A 21,671-nucleotide genomic window follows, 5' to 3' on the forward strand; every position below is an offset into this window, starting at 1 on the left:
TTATATAACCTTTTTTTGGTCTTATTTTCCAATTATATTGTAAATCTCTTGTGAACTTAAACTACTTAATTGCACTTAAATTTATTCTCTACAGAGCTCTCATAATGCCTTATATGTAGAGGATTTCAAAGGACTATGTTGACTGATAAAAATGACTTTTTTCAGAATAATTGGCAAAATCCCATGATGTAAGATTTCTGTAAATATGATCCTTAAGCTATACTAATCATTCAGAAAGAGATTGCTCAACTTTGATTCAAATATATTTTGTAATTTATACATTTAAATGGAAGAATCTATAAATAAGATAATTAGAAATAGCAATTTCAGTTTAAAATGGACATACTTGCCACTCCGATGTGGCTCAGTGCATTGAGCGTTGTCCTATGGACCGAGAGGGCCCAATTTGATTCCTGGTCAGGGCAGATGCCCAGGTTGCAGGCTCGATCCCCATTAGGGGGCATGTAAGAGGCAGCCCATTGATGTTTATCTCATACATCAATGTTTCTAGCTCTCTCTCCCTTCCTTCTGTCTCTAAAAAAAAAAATCAATGAAAATAAATCTATAAATAAAATGGACATACTTTGTGAAAATAAAATAGTATGTTTCTAGAAGTTACATGTTTTAGAAAATAAAGAAATAGTATATTGTTTTTAAGTCTTTGTAAAATAAAAATCACTTGTGTTTTGCAAATTATATTTTGTATTTTGAAATTGCTACAAGTAGAGGCTCATGTAATTATGATATACTATGATAAGCGTATACTCTATCATGATAGGTTAAAATCATTTGCTTAAAAACCATAGAATTTCTCAAGTTATCCTATCTCCAAGGATGGAAATAACACTTGTTACTCAGATTGGTCCATAAACATATTAATGATCACTAAATCTCATAGTTCAGTTTTTCTGTTTTAACAGATTAAAATCATTTATGTTTTTTTTTTTAAACAGGTCGAATCAAGGGATTCATTGAATAGTATAGCTCTGAAATTTGATACAACGCCAAATGAACTTGTTCAGTTAAATAAGTTATTCTCCCGAGCAGTTGTTACTGGACAGGTATGTTTTTTAATGCATTTGTATTTAGAAGCATTAAGTAGCAAGACAGAAAGGAATCCACTGCAGCATAGCTAATAATACAGAAAATTTAGGAAGAATAACTTTATGCACACTTTGAACAAATTATATTGGCTCCAGGAGAGAAAATTACTTGTCACTTATATCCAGATGAGTTTTTCTTAATACATATTGAAAATGGTTGTGAATTGGCTTTTAAATTTAGTTTTAAAGAGCTTTTTAAAATAGCCAAAGCAATACATGATTTAAAAAACTAATTTTTAAATGTTAATTTATCCTGCTCAGAATTCTACTAGTTTCTTTTTCCAAAAGCACCCAGTTACTAATTTTTGTGTCCTCTTCCACAAATATTTTAGCCTTTCTTTTAAAATTTAACTTTGACTTTGGACAAAGTTTTGTATAAGTACAGCATAATCTCAGACTTGTATGTGTGTGGAGTGTTGCACTAACACACACACACACACACACACACATTAGTTTAGCTAGGCATTGTAAGCTTTAGACAGTTTCTACTCTTTTCCTCTTGTAAATATCGCTGTAGGGAACATTTTTGTGCATATCTTTTTTCTTCTTTGTATCCAGATATTTCTATAGAGTAAAGTCCTTGAAGTAAAATTGCCTCAATAAAGGTTATGGTGCATTTTAAGTTTTGTTAGCTATTGCAAAATTGTTTTTTAAGAGGAACTCCCATAGTATATAACAATTATTTTCCCACCCTATCCTCGATAGTATGTGTTATCAAATTTTTCTTAATTGAATTTAGATATGTGGTTTTTTTTTAGAATTATTATGGCCTAGAATTAAGAAATATTCTTTAATCTGAAGATTTTTAGTTTTTTCTCTTTATTACTAAATGTCATTAATGGTACTTGCTAATAACACACCATCTGATTATTAATACTCTAGTTGTATGTTTTCTTACAGGTTTTATATGTTCCTGATCCTGAATATGTCTCCAGTGTGGAGAGCTCTCCATCTCTAAGCCCCATAAGTCCCCTGTCACCAACATCGTCCGAGGCTGAATTTGATAAGACCACTGTAAGTCCCTACTTTTCAAAAATAACTTTGAATAAATTTCACTGTACATGTATATATCATCATGGTGTTTTGTTTTGTTTTGTTTTTAATCCTACTTTGACTATTGTTAGAACAAAATTTTACCTTTTAATTTGGATACTTAAATTTGTAAATCCTGGTTTTTAAAATGAAACATTCTTATTAAACCAGATAGCTTAAATTAATTTACTGTTGGTGGTGTTGGACCAAGGATAGTCATGTAATAAATACCATGTAATAATTTAACTAAGGAAGACGTTTTACCTGACAAATGTACTCTTATAAATACCATGTAATAATTTAAGGAAGATGTTTTACCTGACAAACATGAGAATATCATGATAGGAAGTCTATGTTCAATTTGATTTTTATTTCAGTTTCTTTGAATACTTACATAGTACTCATAACTCTTGAGTTTTTGACACACTGCCTTTTAAAAATATAATTTATCATTATCTTAGTCATTCTTCCAAGTAGTCTAAGTAATTAATTGTCGATTAATTTAGCATTTTTAAAGAATGACTGTTGTGTATAAGTTATTTTACAAATGAATTTCAAGGAACTAAATGTTACTTAATAACTTTGAATAAAATCTCTCTGAGAGGAATTATATTTTTGTGCCTTTCCTGTGTAAATTAATACTAATCAGAATTTTCCCTTTTCATAATGACCTAATGATTTGTTTCTATGTAAAAGGCTCTCCCTCCATTTAATACTAGGCTGGACTTCTGTGAAAGAATCTTCTATGTTGCTCTGCTGTCTTTAGGAAACATCATTGTCTTCTCTGCCCCAATTTGCACTGAAAGTTTAGGATACCAAATGGCATACTAGTAATAAAACACAAATTATTAATTTTAATTTGCCTATGTATTATTAGGTATTACTAGTTTCTAAGCTCTAGTTTTAAATTACTTGTACTTCTTTTGTGAAGTCAAGCACATGATATTATTAATAACTACTTTACTTGTTGCCCAGGTTGTGTGTGTGTGTGTGTGTGTGTGTGTGAGTGAGGGAGAGAGAGAAGCGGGGATAGGGAGAAAGGGAGGGAGGGAGAAGTGTCTTTCAAATGTTTATTAGTTGGGTTTCTTATATGCATAAATATGACAACATTATACTTTAGAATGTAGTCACATAAAAATAATGTATTACACTTATCTTCAACATTGATGAGAATGATGATGGAAGAATACCTCGTTAAACATGGCCATGCCATTTCCCATGGGACTTAAAGAAAAGAGATGTATTCATAAGCAGCAGTGACAAAGAGCAGTGTAGCCTTAGGCTAATTTAGCTTGTGTTTTAAACCCTAAAGCAGAATTATGAAAAGCCTTGACTGTAGCATCTTGCCTGGCTGTGAACTCTGGGGCCCTTTTCTGTCCCTCAGCTTTACCACAGATTTGCCTACCAACTGGCTTTATTGAAAGCATAAGATCAAAGAGAAGAAGTGCTAAAGCTCAAGAGAGCAACAAGGCCAGGTCTCCTCCTCCCTGAAAAGGCTCTCTTCCTCACTTTTGCCATGTCAGTGTAAGAAAGGGAGAGAATAATAAAACCTTATGAATGACCTTTTAACCCGCTATCAGAAGTGGCTCAGAAAGTATCCTCTACTATAACAAATCATGAATAAATTCTTTCTCCCTGAGTTGGTTCAGGGAAAAGGATAAGAAATGTAAGAGTTCTTAAAGTTCCCTTTACCTGATGATAGCCGTCACCTGCTATCTGATTGTGGGTAATAGTTAGAAATAATTATTTTGAATAGTAATAGTATAAACTTCAGTTTTTGTTTTTTTTAAACCTAGAAATATAGTCATACTTTCTGCATATTCCAAATACTTATCTCTTGGTAGTGTAATTATTGGATTTATATCTCCTATTCTATGTATAAGTCCCTTAGAAGCAGGATCTAGTGTTTTTTTAGATAAAATTCATATTTGTATTATATTAAAATTATGTTTATTAGTATTGTTATTACAGGTTTTCCTCAGAAATTGTTAGAGTTTATATCTTTAATAATCACTGATAGGTTTTCTGAATGTTCAGTCTTGCTGTAACTTACGAAGCTAAAATGTTATGTTCTGGTAGCATAAAGGATCTCAGTGGCTTTTTGAATAATTTATTTTCACATAAAAATAATATCTTTGAGAATTTCCACAAATCATTCTCTTCTCTTTTTTTTTTTCTTTACATATGATGAAGAAACATAGGAGATAGAAACAAAGTGAGAGTAAATAAATAATAGGTAAAATTTTCTGTATGTCAAGTACAATTCTAAGCACTTTAAAAGTATCATCTATTCCTAACCTTGAACATATATGATATAAGCACTTGGCCTGGCTGTCTTTGTTTTCCCCTGTAGACCCCATTCTACACTCTTTTCTGTGTTCCTTTAGGCTGTAGACTATATTATTGGGCTCCCTTGACGATTTACTTCTGTCGGTTTGGTCTTTTGAAAGCACTGGCAGGAGACCAGAGGAAAGGAGGCAGGGCATGTTTATTCTCCCTATCTATAAGGTCACCCCATCGTGACTATATTTGCAACATCTCATCTCTTGTCGACAGACAACCCTTTCTACAGAGCCCTCTCTGTGTTGAGGTTTAGGCATATGTTTCTCCGCCTTACTTCTTTAGGCCTACAGATGATAATAAAGCCTCTGTTGTGTTTCACCTGGATTTTCATTTTACACTGCATACCTTTGTAAGTAGTTCCATTATTAAACATAAAATTTCTCAATGTGATGTGCCATTTGTTTCTTTCAGTATATGACCAGTATAGTATTTATTTTACTGAAGAGAAAACTGAGAGGTTAAGTAATTTGTATCAAAGTTCACTCAATTACCCAGTAGCTGCGTGAGGATTCCAACCCAAGGCGTCTAGGTCCAGAGCCCATGTTCGTAATTACCGCTTTATTGCTGAAAATTAATACCTCAGAAACTACTATTAATACCTCAGAAACTACTATTGCTCAATAAATAGTTGGACTCAAAAGATAAGTAATATTTAATCATTATAAGTGAGTCTGTACTGGCACTATCATCTTTTTGTAAGCTTCTTTAAATCTAACATCCTTTTATAAATATAGAACTTTTTTTTTAGGCTAAAAATTTCTGTGTGATAGATATATTTAGGATGAAATTCAGAGGGAAAATGTCTAAAGAAAAGAGGAAAATGAAATAATTTAAATAGTTTTTATTTATACTTATATTAATATACTTCACAGAAGGATGGGATATACAGATAGTTTTACTCTCTTTAATATAGAACACTTTAGTATACTCTATCTAATCTAAAATATTATAAGAAAATTAGAGTACTTATAACATTGGACTGGATACACGGTAATAATATAATTTTGAAAACTATACTATTAAGAATTTCCCTATGGAAAGCCTTGAAAGTCTTATGGGAAGAAAATATATAAAGTAGCAACAGAGTTTAGGTACTAAAAGTTTCTTTTTAATCATAGACTGTGATAATACTAGTTACTTTATACTTAAAAGTGCTTACTACGCACTTATAAATATGGAAACTAGAAAGTTTATAATAAAGAGCTGTCTGAAAGTAATATAGGAAACTTTTGCTTAACCAAAGCAAAAAATAAAAGTATAGCATATAATTCAGAAGTATTATTTAAATTGATTAAAAGGTGAACAAAATTACTACTTTTTTTTTTCCTTATCTACTTTTAATATTTAAGATTCTCTGGGCTTTTTAATATGTTGTTCTTCTGTTTATGTAACTTAACAAATTATAAATTGCCTGTATTAGTTTCCTAGGGCTACCATAACAAAGGGTCACAAAATGGATGTGTTTAAACCAGAAATTTATCTCACAGTTCCTGAGGCCAGAAGTCTGGAATCAAGCTGTTGACAGTGCCTTGCTCATTGTGGGGGGGGAAATCCTTCTCTAACTCTTCTGGAGTCAGTATTTGCCAGTAGTCCTTGGCATTCCTTGGCTTGTTATAGATTACTCCAGTTTCTGCCTTCGTAGTCATATGTCTGTCTTCTCCCTGTGGGTCTATGTTATCACATACCACTCTCCTTTTCATATAAGAAAACTAGTAATATTGGATTAAAGGCCCACCCTACTCCTCCCATATGACCTCAGTTTAACTAATTTTATCTGTAAAAACCCTATTTTCAAATAAGGTCTCATTCTGGGGATTAGGACTTCAGTATATCTTCTTGGGTGACACAGTCTGTTTGAAATTAAAAGAGTATTACAGAATTTATTTTATAGAACAGTTTATATTATATAATTTAATCTTATTTCTAAGAAGAAGGGAATATTAGAACATTTTCTAACTACTTAAATAAGGTTATTTTTTTAAAGACATTCAGGGAATATTTTCTTCACTTATAAATGAGACGATACATAGAAGAGTGAGGTTAATTTATTAGAGAGGTTTGGGAAGCTTGAGAATATCTGTGCAATCTAGTAAAATAAACCCCCTCTCTTTTAAATTAATTACATAATTCATTGACATCTTGAAGTTGTGTTCCTGAAAACAGACATTAATTATAAATAATAGCAGACTTGCAAGAAATTAAAATAAATTTTTAGTTAGAACTATCAAGATAGTTTGAAAAGGTTAAATATTGCATATGCTTTAAGAATTATTCTCACATATGCCTTCTTTCTCTCTACATCCTGCTCTTCTTATTCCTCTCTCTCTCTGTGTATATATATGTATTACATAGTTAATTGTAAAATAAGTTTAAAATTATTAAAATATAGTAATAGACAAAATATTTTGCCTATTGTATATTATAAATAGGTAAATTATATTTTTAACTTTCATGCTTTTAAACCTAAACTTTAATATATAAATAATATATACTTTAATAAACATAGGCTTATGTTTTACATATTATATTATAATAAAGTTGAGAAACTGCAAATACCACGTATAACTAATACATAAATTATAACATAACATCTATAATATATAATTTAGCTTTGGTGCTTTTAAACTTAATTTAAATATCAGCAATTTATTAGAGAATTAAAAAATTTAACATATACTTTTAAAATGATAATGCTAGCCCTGGCCGTTTTGGCTCAGCAGTTAGAGCATTAGCCTGCGGACCAGAGAGTCCTGGGTTCGGTTCCCGCTAAGGGCACGTACCTCAGTTGCAGTTTGTCCCTGGCTGGGATCATGTGGGTGGCAACCACTCGATATGTCTCTCTCACATCGATGTGTCTCTCTCTCTCTTCCTCTTCCTTCCTCTCTCTCTAAAATCAATATAGGAAAAAAATAATAAATAAAAAGATAATACTTAAAAAAAATAAAGAAATAAAATGGTAATGCTATAATCATACGTACCTTGGTATATATTTATAGAACAAAATATTTACTTTGTGAAAAAAATAGAACTTTATAATAGGACTTTGTATTTATGTAGATTTTAGGAAAGCAATTCATATATAGAAGAAATCCCTATATTTGTAACATCACAAATAAGAAATGGTTAAATTACTGGATGAGAGTTTTCTTCCTAGATTCTATATGGGAGTATTATTACCATAATTAGAATTTAAAAATTGATCCCACTTTGTTTTTTTTTTATCCTCACCAGAGGACATTTTTGCATTTATCTTCAGATAGAGTGGGAGGAAGAGAGGGAGGAAGAAAGAGAGAGGAACATGGATGTGAGAGAGACACATTGAGTGCCTACCACCCACCTGACACTAATCAGAGCCTGGGACACACTGCAACCAATTAGCGGAAACCGAACCCAGGCCTTTCTGGTCCATGGGCTGACGCTCTAACCACTGAGCCAAAAAGCACATCCCACTGTACTTTTTAACCTGGTTGTTGAAAAGCTCAGACCCATGCCCGGCCAGTGTAGCTCAGTGGATTGAGTGTCATCCCATGCACTGAGAGGTCACCCGTTTGTTTCCTGGTCCAGGCACATGCCCAGGTTGCAGACTTGAACCCTAGTATGGGGTATGCAGGAGGCATCCAATCGATGTTTGTCTCTCATCGATGTTTCTGTCTGTCTCTCCCTCTCCCTTCCTCTCTATCTAAAAAATTATTAAAAAGAAAAAGCTCAGACCCAGATCCAAAGCCCCAAGTACAATATTTACAATTGCATTTTATTTTTTTATTCACCCTGATATTTTTATTTTTTATTTGTATCTTTTTTTATCCTGTGTGTTGGTTTTAAGAGCCTCGAATTCTTTGTTTTAAGAAGCAGAATTAAAATAAATTTTGAGAGCAATGGTTAAATATAGTAATTTATAGGAGGTAAATTGTATCCATCATATTTATCAGATTGAATGACGAAGCATCATACATACTGCTTTAAAAGGGAACATTTTCTCTTAAAATATATAATATATATATGTTGTATAAAATAAATGTGTTGGTATTTATGTGCCTGTATGATTTTTCCTCCTCACACTTCCTGTACCTTCCCTGTGTATTATCACAGAACGTTTCTACATATTTTCAATCACAAAGGAGCAAAAGCTCAGTAAAGCCAAGGCAAGATGGAAAATGGAGAGTTTGTATTAGTTTATGATCATGATTTATTATACAGATCATATTGTATAATATTTAATTATATTGTGCAAGAAAATGTGACCACAAGTCAACCTTTTTGGGTCACTTATCGTAGTAATGCTTTGTTTTGAACATTTGGAGTAATAATTGAAGCTTGATAGATAGATGTTTTGTTTTATCCTCACCCGAGGACATTCTTCTATTTTTTGTTCAGACAGAGTGGGGAGGGCGAGAAAGGAAGGGAGAGAGAGAGAAATATCTACGTGAAAGGGACACATCGAGTGGCTGCCACCGGCACAACCAACCAGGGCCAGGGGCAAACTGCAACCGAGGTACGCGCCTCTAGCAGGAACTGAACCCAGGTCTCTCTGGACCACAGGCCGACACTTTTAACCGCTAAGCCAAACCAGCCAGGGCAATAGATAGATGTTTATACTTCTATATTTTAAGGACCTTTTCATCCCTATTGGCTAAAACAGAATTGCACAAAGAAACTTCAGAAAGCATTCAAATGAGCTTCACTGTCAGTGCATTAAGAATCAGTCAGGTGGGTGTTAGTAAAAGGTAAAGGAGACTAAATATATGGTGACAGAAGATGATGTAACTGGGTGGTGGACACGCAATGTAATATACAGATCCTGTGCCATAGAAGTGTATGCTTGAAACCTATATGATCTTATAAACCAGTGTTACCCCAATAAATTTAATTTAAAAATATATAAACAACAGTCAAAAACAGTGACCTAGAAATACTGATACTTTGGGTAATGTACATGTTTATACGTTTTAATGAGGTCTGATTAGGATTCCTCTGAACAGGGTTGATCTTTTTTAAAAAGAAATGTACTCTCTTGTGCTATACTTTGAACATTTGCTAAGCTAATCTCGTCTATTCTTTTGATAGGATTACCTTTACAAATTGAAATTACTATAGATACTGAGTTATAGAATTCGATACTTTGCGGGAACCTCAGAGATTATATTGTTTAACTAGGTATATTCCTTTAAGGAAAGCATTTAACAATGCACTTTGATACAGTTTGGGTGAATAATACGGTTAACTAGTAGATAATGTCAACTGGATTTGGGCGTAACTGGACAGCGTTGAACAAAATTTGTTGATAGCTTTGTGACAACTTGAAAGGGGTCTTTTCGATGGCTCTGCATTGGGTTATTTTTCCTCTTTGCACATTTATCTTTCATTTAGAAGACTATTTGGAAGGGAAGGTGTATGGGATTGTAGTCAACCTCACTAGTACACATGTTGGCAACATGGGTTTGCTTCTCAGCTTTTAATAGGCAAGTTACAGAAATTGGTTAAGCGTAAGTTTAATTAAAAATTAAGGTAACCCTGGTTGGTTTGGCTCAGCGGTTAGAACATCCGCCTGTGGACCAAAGGGTTGTAGGTTCAATTCCAGTCAAGGGCACATGCCTGGGTTGCAGGTTTCCCCAGCCCTGACCAGGCCTGTGCGGGAGGCAACCAATTGATATGTCTTTCAACATCATTGTTTCTTTCTTTGTTTACCTCCCTCCCTTCTACTCTCTCTAAAAAAATAAAAAAAAATTTAAAAATCAATGGAAAAAAAATTAAGGTAATATTATATATTTAATATATACTAGTGATTTGAGAATTAAATGAAATGGTTCATATAAAGTACTTATATATAACAAGTATTCATAAATATCCATTAATACTATTACGAATTTCTCTTAATTATCTAACTTAAATTAACAGGATGAGTGTGAAGTTATTAATTTATATCATAAAATGAAAAGATTGAGAATTTTGTTAATAGAGATTAATGATTAAACAACAGTGTCTTTCAGGTGTTAAAAAATTCTATATTAGGTTTTAAAAATATATAGTATATTAAATATAGTTATTTTACAGTATTCTGCACTGGTCTGTTCTTCCTTCAAAAAATATGTGTTGAATATTTGCCCAAGTGCTAGGGTTTCAGCTCTACATTTTAGGAGGGGTTTATGATGTTTAGAAAGGAAGTATAAAAATTCTGTCCTCATATAGGTTTAAGGAATTAGATCCATTTATTAGAGTAGAAAGAGTTATGTTAAAATTGATAGTTCTTTTCAGTATCTCAAAGACTGTGAGATCGAAGTGAAGTCAATCTTGCTTATTATTCCAAAAGACCAGATCAAAACTATAAGGTATTAGTAACAAAGTGGTAGTTTTTAGCTCAGAGCTCTGAAGACGCTTACTACTACCTCTGTGCAAGTATTGAAACAAAGATCAAAAGACACCTGTCTAACCTTCCTACATTGTACAGAACATTGAACTTTGGGAGGATTAACATTATAAACAGCAAACTATAAAATAGCACTGGGCATACCTTTGACTTTGTCCCCAATAGAACTCACAAATATTTTCAAGTCACTTTAGAATTATTATTGATATCATAAAATGTTGTTTATAGCCATCTACTTGAAAAATTATGATTATAGTCACCATTCGATCTTGTTATTTAATGTATTACTAAAGAAGCATATATATTACTATGTCTCCAATTGAAAAATGTTTGTATTTCAGTATAATTGCTTTTTTTTGGTAAACCTCTGTTTTAAGTATTCAAAACATTTTGTGAAGAAAGTTATAGGCTTCACTGAGAGAACTGTTCATGTGGCACCCAAAAAAATAAGAACCTGTGCACTAATTAATACTTTGTAGAATGGTATTAATAATTTTTTTGAGATTTTAAAAGGCTCTTTCTATGATGGGTTCTGCTAAATTCCTAGGTATCACAAACAAGCACTTTGCTTTTCCTTTGCTCCCAACACCTCAGGGATATAGTAAATGGTCTTATCATGACCAGTAGTTTAATTCAGGAGCAACTGTGTGTGTGTGTGTGTGTGTGTGTGTGTGTGTGTGTGAGGTATTTATATGTGTGGGGTAGGGAATGCAAGAAATGTAGTTTTCAACATTCGGCAAATGATATATATATATATATATATATATATATCATTGATAGACACACACACACACACACAATTAAAAAACCATTGAAAATATAAGCTGAGTTAGCTTTAATGAATGTGAAAACAGTGCCATTCTTATCTATATTTTTTACATAAGAATATTTTGGGCTGACCTCCAGAATGTGATGAGAAGGAAGTACACTTATTGAGGAAAGCTGTTCATTTGGCTTTAATACTGTGCTTATTTTGATTTAGTTCTCTGAAGTGCTGTTATTATTATTATTTTTTTAAAGAATCCTGATGTGCACCCGAAAGAAACAACTCCCTCATCTACTTTTACTGGTATTCGACCTGCACGAGTTGTATCTTCAACTTCCGAGGAGGAAGAAGCATTTACTGAGAAGTTTCTAAAAATTAATTGCAAATATGTTACCAGAGGCAAGGTAATGAATAGCACCTTAGAAAAAAATGTTTAATTATGCTTTATATATTACTAAAATATGACAGTTTGGCATTTACATTTTAAGTCACCAACATCAGCAAATGTTTGACTATTTTTAAAAGGTATTAATGGAACTTCTAGTTTGGGTTAGTGTGGACTTTGTTCCTAACTAACAGTCTTGTGGTATATTGCAAATTATTAAAGGCAATGGGATATAATGAATAAATTTACTACAATAAGGTGCAGTTAATTTGTTGTTGGTAGAATATTTCAAAAAGCTTATATAAAATAACTACTACTGGGTACTTTTTGAAGTGTTAACCCTTGCAGAGTTAGCATGACACACAGTTAGGAAGATAACTACTATTTATTGAGTACCTGCTATATGTCAGAAACGATTTTGGTGTTTTAATTATTTTATCAACTCAAAATTATCCTGTGCAATAGGTGGTCATATTCTTTCTTCACAGGAAAAAAATATCAGAAAATACTAGTAAATCCAAGGTTTCTCTATCATGGCCAGAATTCAAACTGAGTTTGAATCTCTGTGTTATATACCACACCTTGCTGCTTTACTAAGTAAAGAATATTGAGTGTGCAGAGGGAATATAGTAAAATGACAGAGTTGGAAAATAAATTCCAGGTATTGCTTAGCAATAACTGTAATACTAACTTAAAAAAGTATGACTGCCTTATGGTCATAATTAATAAATTATAAGTATTTCAAATACAAGTGTTCAATTCTGTAAATTTCTCCCTACATACTTTTTCAGCTGCATCCAAAATCTCGATATGTTGTATTTTTATTTTCATTCAGTTCATAATGTTTTCTATTTCTTCTTTGGCCCATAGCGTATTTAGAGTGTTTTAGTTTCTAAATATGGGATTTTTAGAAATATATTTTGTTTTCCGGCTGGTGTGGCTCAGTGGTTGAGCATCGACCCATGCACTAAGAGGTTGCCAGTTTGACTCCTGATCAGGACACATGCCCAGTTTGTGGGCTCAATCCCTAGTGGGGGGCATGTAGGAGGAGGCCAATCGATGTTCTCTCTCATTCTCTCTCTCTCTCTCCCTCTCACTTCCTCTGTCTCTAAAATCAATAACAGGAAAAAAATTTATAAAAGTAAATAAGTAAATAAAAATATCTTTTGTTACTGAGTTGTAATGTTATTCTATGTGGTTAGAGAACATATTACTTTTTGAAGACTTGATTTAAGACTTAGTTTATGGACCAGAATATGGTATATCTTGATAAATATTACATGCCCACTTAAAAACAATGTTCATTCTGCTATTTGGGAGGACTGTTCTATAAATGTCAGTTGATTCAAGTTGAGTGATAGTGTCTACTTGTTTTATCAATTTTTGACAGGAGGATGTTTTAGTACCTCACTATAATTGTGTACTTGTCTGTTTCTGCTTTCGTGTCTGTTTTTGTTTTGTGTTTTGAAACTTCACTATTAGGTATAAAAATGGTTAAGATTCTTATATTGTCTTGATGAATTGACTTGTTTTATTATTTTTGGTAATTTTGCAATGAAATCTACTTTGATGGATACTCACAGTCACTTCACATTCCTTTTTATTAACACGGTTTATCTTTCCTTTTGTTTTACTTTTGGCCTATGTCTTTATATATAAGTTGGGTTTCCATACCTTACATTAGAGTTCACTCTTTGTATTGTACATTCTGTGACAAATGTATAATGACATCTATCCATCATTACATTATCATAGAGAATAGTTTCATTGCCCTAAAAATTTTCTGTGCTCTGCCAGTTCATTCCTCCTGTTCAACCCCTGGAAACTACTAATCTTTTTTATTGTCTTTATAGTTCTGTTCTTTTCATAGTGTCATGTAGTTAGAATCATACAGTATGATTGTATGATTTCAAATAGTCTTCTTTTACTTAGCAATGTCTTATGAGTTGACAGCTCTTCTTTTTTTAATTGCTGAATAAAAATTCACTGTGTGGATATTATGCACTCAGCAACTGAAGGACATCTTGTTTACTTTCAAATTTGGGGCACTTTATGGAAACATCTGTAAACATTCACGTGCAGGTTTTTTGTGTAGACATAAGTTTTTAACCTCATTTGGGTAAATACTAAGGAATATTATTGCTAACTTTAGATCATATAAGAAGATTCCATACAGCTTTGTAAGAAACTCCCAAAATGTCTTCCAAAGTGGTTGTATCATTTTGTGTTTTTACCAGCAATCCTAGTGCTGTTGCTCCACATCTTCACTAGCATTCATAGTTGTCAGTGTTTCAGATTTTAGCCATGCTAATTGGTCTTTAGTGGTAACTCATTGTTTTAATTTGTATTTCCCTTATGACTTATGATTTTGAGCATAGATTTTAAGCTTATTTGCTATCCTATATCTTTGCCAGTTACTTTGTATTTGAAAGATATTTTCATTGGGCATAGAATTTCAGTTCACAGGGTTTTATTTTTTCTCAGAATTTTGAAGATGTTTCTTTCAGAACTCCACTTTTTTCTAGCTTGCATTGTTTCTGAAGAGAAGTCTTCCGTTAGTTTCATATTTGGTGTTCTGTATAAAATGTAATTTTTTCTTTTGGTTGCATTTAAAATAGTCTGTTTATTACTCTTTTTGAGCAATTTGATTATGAGGTGCCTTGGTGTGTTTTTCTTTCTTTTTCTTTTCTTTTTTTATGTTCATTTAGCTTCTTGGATCTGTGGGTTTATAATTTCCATCAAATTTGTAAACTTTTTTGGCACTATTTCCTGAAATATTTTTTCTCTCCCATTATTTCTTTGGGAACTCTAATTATGCATCTTTGGGCTGCTTGATGTTATGACTAATAGCTTACTGGTACTCAGTTCTTTTTTGTTTTCGACAATTTCAGTTGCTATATCTTTATGTTCACTAATTTTTTTCCCCCATGTGTAATCTGCTGTACTATCTAGTGTATTTTTCATCTCTTGTAAGTTCAAACTGTGTCTCACATCTTCATGGTCCTTACTTAGCTTGCACAATCTTCTATATTCTTGAATATATGGAATTATGTATTAAGGTATTTTTGCATTGTATATACTCGACTCTTAATTATCTATTTCTTGCACTATCCCTAACAATGTAAATGTTCCTGCAGCATACTTTACCATCTGTGATTGGCTTGAGTTGGCGTATGATCCAGGAATATAAACTGATGTATTTGAATCTATTTAAACTATTAATGAAAAGGTGACTAGACTGTGGTTTATTGAAAGTTACTTATTTAGGTGGCCCATGATATGTCTGAACTAAAAGAAATGTTATTCATACTTTCATATTGATTCCCTTTCGCCCACCAAAATGCATGCACACATGTATTTCTCTCTCCAATATTTCATGCAGTTACAGTAAATAATAAACATGTTTTATTAGCTTGAATATAATAACTTTTTTCCACTTGTAATTAGGTGATCATTTTTAGTAGGATTTTCTTTTTTTACTTGATTATTTTTAAAGGTAGCTTTATGTTCTTCAGATTAAACCAGGAACATTGACAGAGCTGAGTATGGAATTGGAAGGAGGGTGTGATACCAATCAAACAGGATTTAAGTTTTTCTTTTCCATAATAGCTTTAGAAAAAAACACAAAACAACTTTGAAGTAACTATTGGCTTATTTTTAGAATTCTGTCTGGCTCTTTATTTTTACACTTACATAATATAGTAAAATAGGAGGTTAACAAATGAGATTAAGTCCGGCCCTTGTGGCTCAGTGGTTGAGCATGGACCCATGCACCAAGAGGTCACTGGTTCAATTCCTGGTTGGGACACTTGCCCAGGTGATGGGCCCGATCCCCAGTGGGGGACATGCAGGAGGTGGCCAGTCGATCTTCTCTCCCATCAATGTTTCTATTTTTCTTTCCCTCTCGCTTCCTCTCTCTTTCTAAAATCAGTAAAGGAAAAAAATGAGATTAAGGTATATTTGGCACTTTAGTTGGAGTGATTATATAGTTTGTCACTCAAATGTGGAAAGATTATAGTATAAGCACAGACTGCATGGACTTTGAATCTTGGTTCTAGCACTTATTAGCTTGTTATATTATTTATTCATTTAGGATAAACTGCCCAGTCTCTCTCAACCTTGATTTCCCCATATGTATTCTCATCTCAGAGCTTAATGTGATGATCAAATGAACTGTAATGTATATAAAGCATAATACAGACAAAACATTCAGTAAATTAGCTAATAATAGTGGGATCGGCTTCTTACAGATTTTAGTTTGCTCCTTGTAAAACAAGAGAGTTGGACTATTCATATTAGCAGCACTATTTGTATGAATATATTTAAAATTTCATAGTTTTTATGATTAAATTAAAAATGATTATGGGATACTTTGGAGGTCATCTAAATTACCTCATTTTATAGATTAAAAAACTGAGGCCTGGGGGCTTTGTTTGCCCAAGGTCACATGCCTAGGTAGTAGCAGAGTCAAATGGAACAGATTTTTTTAAAAGATATTTTAGAAGAGATTATACTGTTTTCCTTTTATAACGGACTGAATTGTCAACATTATTTATTAAACCTGCATTGTGTATGTAAAACTATATTTGGTACCTCTAGTAAGGGAACAACACAGGAAGCAGTACACAAATTAATGTAAAACATGGCTTATGCCTTATAGGAGTTGATAATCGCTTCTTACATTACTGATGTTATCTTGCTGGTATAACAGCATTTTGGTAAGGCTGCAAATTTTATACCTTACTCATTGTTTGAGGGCGAATATAACATTCTTTGTATTTTGCCTCTGCTAAATATGAGGACTTAACTGGGAAAATCTGTGTTTTATTAACTTTCCATGAGAATGCTTTAGTGCCTGAATGTACTGCTTTTCTATATAGTATTTGGCCTAATATGAGAAGAAAATTAGTAAAAATAGCCAAAATACTTTTTGAAAATTTAAACTTTGAAGATTAAACATTATTTTCTTTTTATCTTAGGGCACAGTCAGTGGTGTGCTGCTAGTTACACCCAATAATATAATGTTTGATCCACATAAAACTGACCCCTTGGTTCAAGAGAATGGCTGTGAGGAATATGGTATCATGTGTCCAATGGAAGAGGTGATGTCAGCTGCAATGTACAAAGAAATTTTGGATAGCAAAATAAAGGAATCCTTACCCATGTAAGAGTGTTTTTTATACTCCTTTGCAATTTTATTGCATGTAGATAATTGACCGTAGTCTAATACTTTTAAGTATTTTTATTAGTTTCATTATAGCTGCTTTTCATTGTATTAATAATGAAACAGAAATATATGTAGTGTTGAAAAGATTCTTCTCAGTGCACTTAGAATAGTTAGGAGTTGTTTTAGGTTTATATTTGTATATTTGGTCAGAGAACCAGACATTTTAAAGTAACCTAACATATTCATTTAATACAATGTATACCAGATTTTTTTATTCAGACATAGCATTCAGAATTCTAAATTATTTATATGAGTAATTTAAAGTAATATAAGTAATCAAGGGTAGCTTTCAAATTTTTCTTAGAAGAGCCTGAAGAATCAGGGGTGTGATTTGGGGAGGCTACAGGAGCAAAGGCCTGACATAGCTATAACCAGAGGAGCTTGTTTTAAATTGATTGATTTATATATGTATGCATCATCTTTCTTAGAAAAGTGTAAAATATAGTGGAGAAGATCCACAATTGCACAGTTATAAAGGGTTAACCTTGGAATATACTGGTCAAGGGATGTGTGGTTATCTGATTGTGATTCTGGTAGCATACATAGTTGTGAGACTACAGGTCAGCACAGCCTTTGTGCATAATCTGCTTGACCGAAGGAATGACCAGAGAGAAAAGGGAGGAATAAGAAATAAAAGGAGAAGGTAAAAGGTAGGTATATACAAAGAAAGGAAGAAAATTGATATGTAATAGTAAAGAACTACCCCATTCCTCCATATATGACTCTCTCAACGGTTTAAAAACTAGCCTCACTTTAACTGATACTGAAATATATATCCCAGTATTAGCCTACAGGAATGAAGAATGATGTTTTAATATTAACTTTGTGGGATAGAACTGCTTACAAAGAAGAAGAGCAAATTATTTTTGTTTCTGAGACAGACTACATGAGTTGTTAGGATACATGTGGAGAATAAAATTTCTTATTTAAAAAAATCTTCATTATACCCTGCACTCAGTAGATATTATTTTGGCTTGATAAACTCATCTTTACAGGTGCACATAATTCCTAGGATATTCTCTAGTGTCAGTTATTTTTATAGATCATTCAAAGTCAGTTCCAGCAAATAAGGATTATAGGAGTGGATGAAGGGATGAGACAAAAGTGAAGGATTAGATTAAATGAGAAACAAGAAGATTGTATATGTGTGTATATATTGTCAGTCATTGGAAGATTAATTTTCTGCTGTCCTGCTTTTCCATTTGTATTATGATAATTGGGCATTCTCTTATGCCGAACGGTCCATAACTGTTCTACAAGGATGCTTGTCTGTAGGGCTCTTCTTCTTGCAGATCACTGTTTCATCCTTCAGAATGTCACCTGGGAAGACCATTTATTTGATATAAACATTTAAAAATTTTTTCTCCAAAAAGAAATATCATTGAATTTTCCCTTGCGAGTGGATTATAAACAGTATTTATGACAAATCATATAAATGAAGTGCTTTTTTAGAGTATTGTCAGGTGTGGCAAAAATGAGGTATAAGATTTGATTAATTTTTGTTTGTCTTAAACTGCTTGGGATGTTAATATTAAGGGTATTGTTCCAGAACTATATTGAGCACTAGAAGCATCATTGACATTAATAACTATTCAGTCTTTTGGTATATTAACTCAGAAGGTTACAGTACTTCTATAAATATATATCCTGTAAGGTTAATTAGCTCTTATCTAATGGTCTTATTAAATGTATATCTACATTTTCTCAAAACTTTGCCAAGTTTCAAGACCCCATTTATACAGCGTGGGGTAAAAGTAGGTTTATAGTTATTTATATGGAAAAAATACAATAATTAATAAATAATAATACAAAAATAAACTTTCATGTACTAAAACTAGAAACCTACTTTTGCCCTACACTTTATGCAGTTTGAGTGAATCACCAATAGATGACACTGTTACATATTTTATAGCTCAAGTTAGATGCTTGTGTTTTTTAAGGTGAATTAGATACAAGAGAGGCAGAAATATGAAATAGACTTCAACTAATACTTTTTATAAAAATAAAATTTTCCTATTTTAATTATAAAAATTATGCATACTCATTACAAAAAATTTGAAAAATACCAAAAGGTAGAATAAGAGGGAAGGAGTTAATTCCACCATACAGAGACAGCCAATTATTTTTGTGTTTAATTACTTTTCAGTCTTTATTTTCAGACTTGCATAAATGTTAATAGTTTTTCCACTAAAAACGCGTACAGTTTCCATTTGTCACAAACTATTTTTAACTGTCATTTTAAATTGCTGACTTGTATTTCCTTCCATAAATGTTTGTACTACCTCCTTCCAGAACTTAGACTCTCTAACTTTTAAACATTACTGCTTATATATACAATGCCATTCACTGTAGAAATCTAGATGTAATTATAAATCATTCAGCTATCTAATGACTAATTCCTTTAGTTGAACAAGTTCTCTTAGAGTTGTTATTAAGAGTTGTTGCTGGTAGCCAGAAAAACTCTTGTAAGTAATTTTGCCTCAGTTCTACTCAGGTTGGTTTTCAGCGTTGCTTTTGAGCTCTATATTTTATTTTAATCTCTATTTAAATATAAATAATCACTGTGTGCACATGTGTGTAATATCAATCACTGTATTACTTTATTAAGACTTTTAAATTTTAATTAAAATGTTATCAAAACTTATTTTTTATATTCTATCAATGAATAAATCTTAATTTAGAATTATAGCTTCACTTAAAACTTTTATCATCATCCTTTCTTTGGGTGGATTAATTCAGGAAATATTACATTGGTATTTCCTGTATCTTAAGCAATTAATGGAAATGCTTGACTATTACTTGGTCTATACAAATAAATAAAAATTTTTAATATGCTGTTAAGGGATTTATGCTACATCGTTTTAGATAAGCCTTGTTTGAATATGAATTTAGTGGTAAGTTTGGAAAATAAAAGGCTACAATATAAAAAATCTAATAACTTATAATTTTGTTTACTGACAGAGAGCTAGATCAGTTATCAGGAAGGGACTTCTGCCATTTAAAGAAAATGACAAGAAGTAATACTGATGAAATAGACTCAAGAATTCGTGATGCGGGTAATGATAGTGCCAGCACTGCTCCTAGGAGCACCGAGGAGTCTCTTTCTGAAGATGTGTTCACAGAATCAGAACTCTCTCCTGTACGGGAGGAGCTTGTCTCTTCAGATGAGCTGCGACAAGGTAAATCATCTGGTGCGTCATCAGAGTCTGTGCAGACTGTCAATCAGAGTGGAACAGAATGTTTGACAAGCATATCAGAGTCGACTACTACTCCTGATCAGTTAAAATCTGATTCTGGCCATTCCACAAATGAAGTTGGGGCTCCTTCTCTTAAAACTGATTTAAATAATCTTGAAATGACCACTAAGGAAGGAGATCAGGCTACAGATAATATTCAAGAAATATCAGGTCCTAAAGAAGAAAGCATAAATATAAAAGGTAATGCAGACCAGAATTTTCTTAATGAGAATTCAGTACACCAAGAAGAGGATGAAAAAGAAAGTGTGCCCTGTGGGGAAGCAGCAGAGTTCAAACAAAAGCAAACTGTCAAAGGAAAACAAGGAAAGGAGCAAAATCAGGACTCAGAGACAGAGGTAGAAGAGCTCCGGAAACTCTGGAAAACGCATACTATGCAACAAACTAAACAGCAAAGGGAAAATATTCAACAAGTGTCACAAAAAGAGATTAAACCTAAAATAGCAACTGTTGATAGAGAAGGTAAGTGTTAAATAGTATATAAAGTTCATATTATTATATATTACCTCCCTCTTTTCTCACTGACTCAGAAGCATGTATCTTAAACTAATCTGAAGGATAATTTAGTGGCCCTTGACTGATGTTTTTCTGGGGACAAGTATAATAGTCTCTGGTTTCTATTATCTTGACTTTTCTTATCACACAGTGGACTATACATATAATGAGCATCTTTTCCACCATGTTGAAACATTCCAAACTCACCACATTCTATTTTTAAGCAATTTACTTCTTGAAAATTCACACAAGCTTTGTAATATCTTTTGATTCTCCATTTTTTTTTCTTTTAGTTCTTGGTGTTACCTCATTAAAGTATATTTCTTTCATTGCATCTATAATATCCTAATTGCAATCTATAATTGACAAAGTTGTAATCCCTCTTTTTAAAATGTATTATTAGACATAAAAATCTAGGTTTTAAATTCTTCCAAGTATCCAGAAGTTCCATCATTGTCTGATTTAAATGCTTTCCTTTAAAAACCAGCACTTCCCTGGCCAGTGTGGCTAAGTGGTTAGGCGTCAGTCAGCCTTCACACTGAAGGTTTGATTCCAGGTCAAGGCCACGTACCTGGGTTGCAGATTCAGTCCCCAGCTCCAGTCGGGGCAAATGCGGGAGGCAACAATCAATGTATCTCTCTCACATTGATCTCTCTCTCTCTCTCTCTCTCTATTGATATCTGTGTCTGGTGGTTGTCTTAT

At 32.6% G+C, this 21,671-nt stretch overlaps 1 protein-coding gene across 6 annotated transcripts in view; it reads left to right on the top strand.

Annotated features, from left to right (window-relative positions):
• Positions 1-21,671, top strand: part of OXR1 (oxidation resistance 1) — a 371,701-nt gene that overhangs the window by 298,346 nt on the left and 51,684 nt on the right. For all 6 annotated transcript variants that reach the window (XM_036263773.1, XM_036263774.1, XM_036263776.1 and 3 more), the window contains 5 exons: positions 954-1,061; positions 2,004-2,117; positions 11,863-12,012; positions 16,973-17,157; positions 20,182-20,936. In XM_036263773.1, the coding sequence (XP_036119666.1) occupies positions 954-1,061; positions 2,004-2,117; positions 11,863-12,012; positions 16,973-17,157; positions 20,182-20,936 (1,312 nt within the window). The remainder of the gene's footprint in view (positions 1-953; positions 1,062-2,003; positions 2,118-11,862; positions 12,013-16,972; positions 17,158-20,181; positions 20,937-21,671) is intronic.

This window comes from Molossus molossus, unplaced genomic scaffold (genome assembly GCF_014108415.1).
Source record: "Molossus molossus isolate mMolMol1 unplaced genomic scaffold, mMolMol1.p scaffold_m16_p_16, whole genome shotgun sequence".
NCBI lineage: Eukaryota > Metazoa > Chordata > Mammalia > Chiroptera > Molossidae > Molossus > Molossus molossus.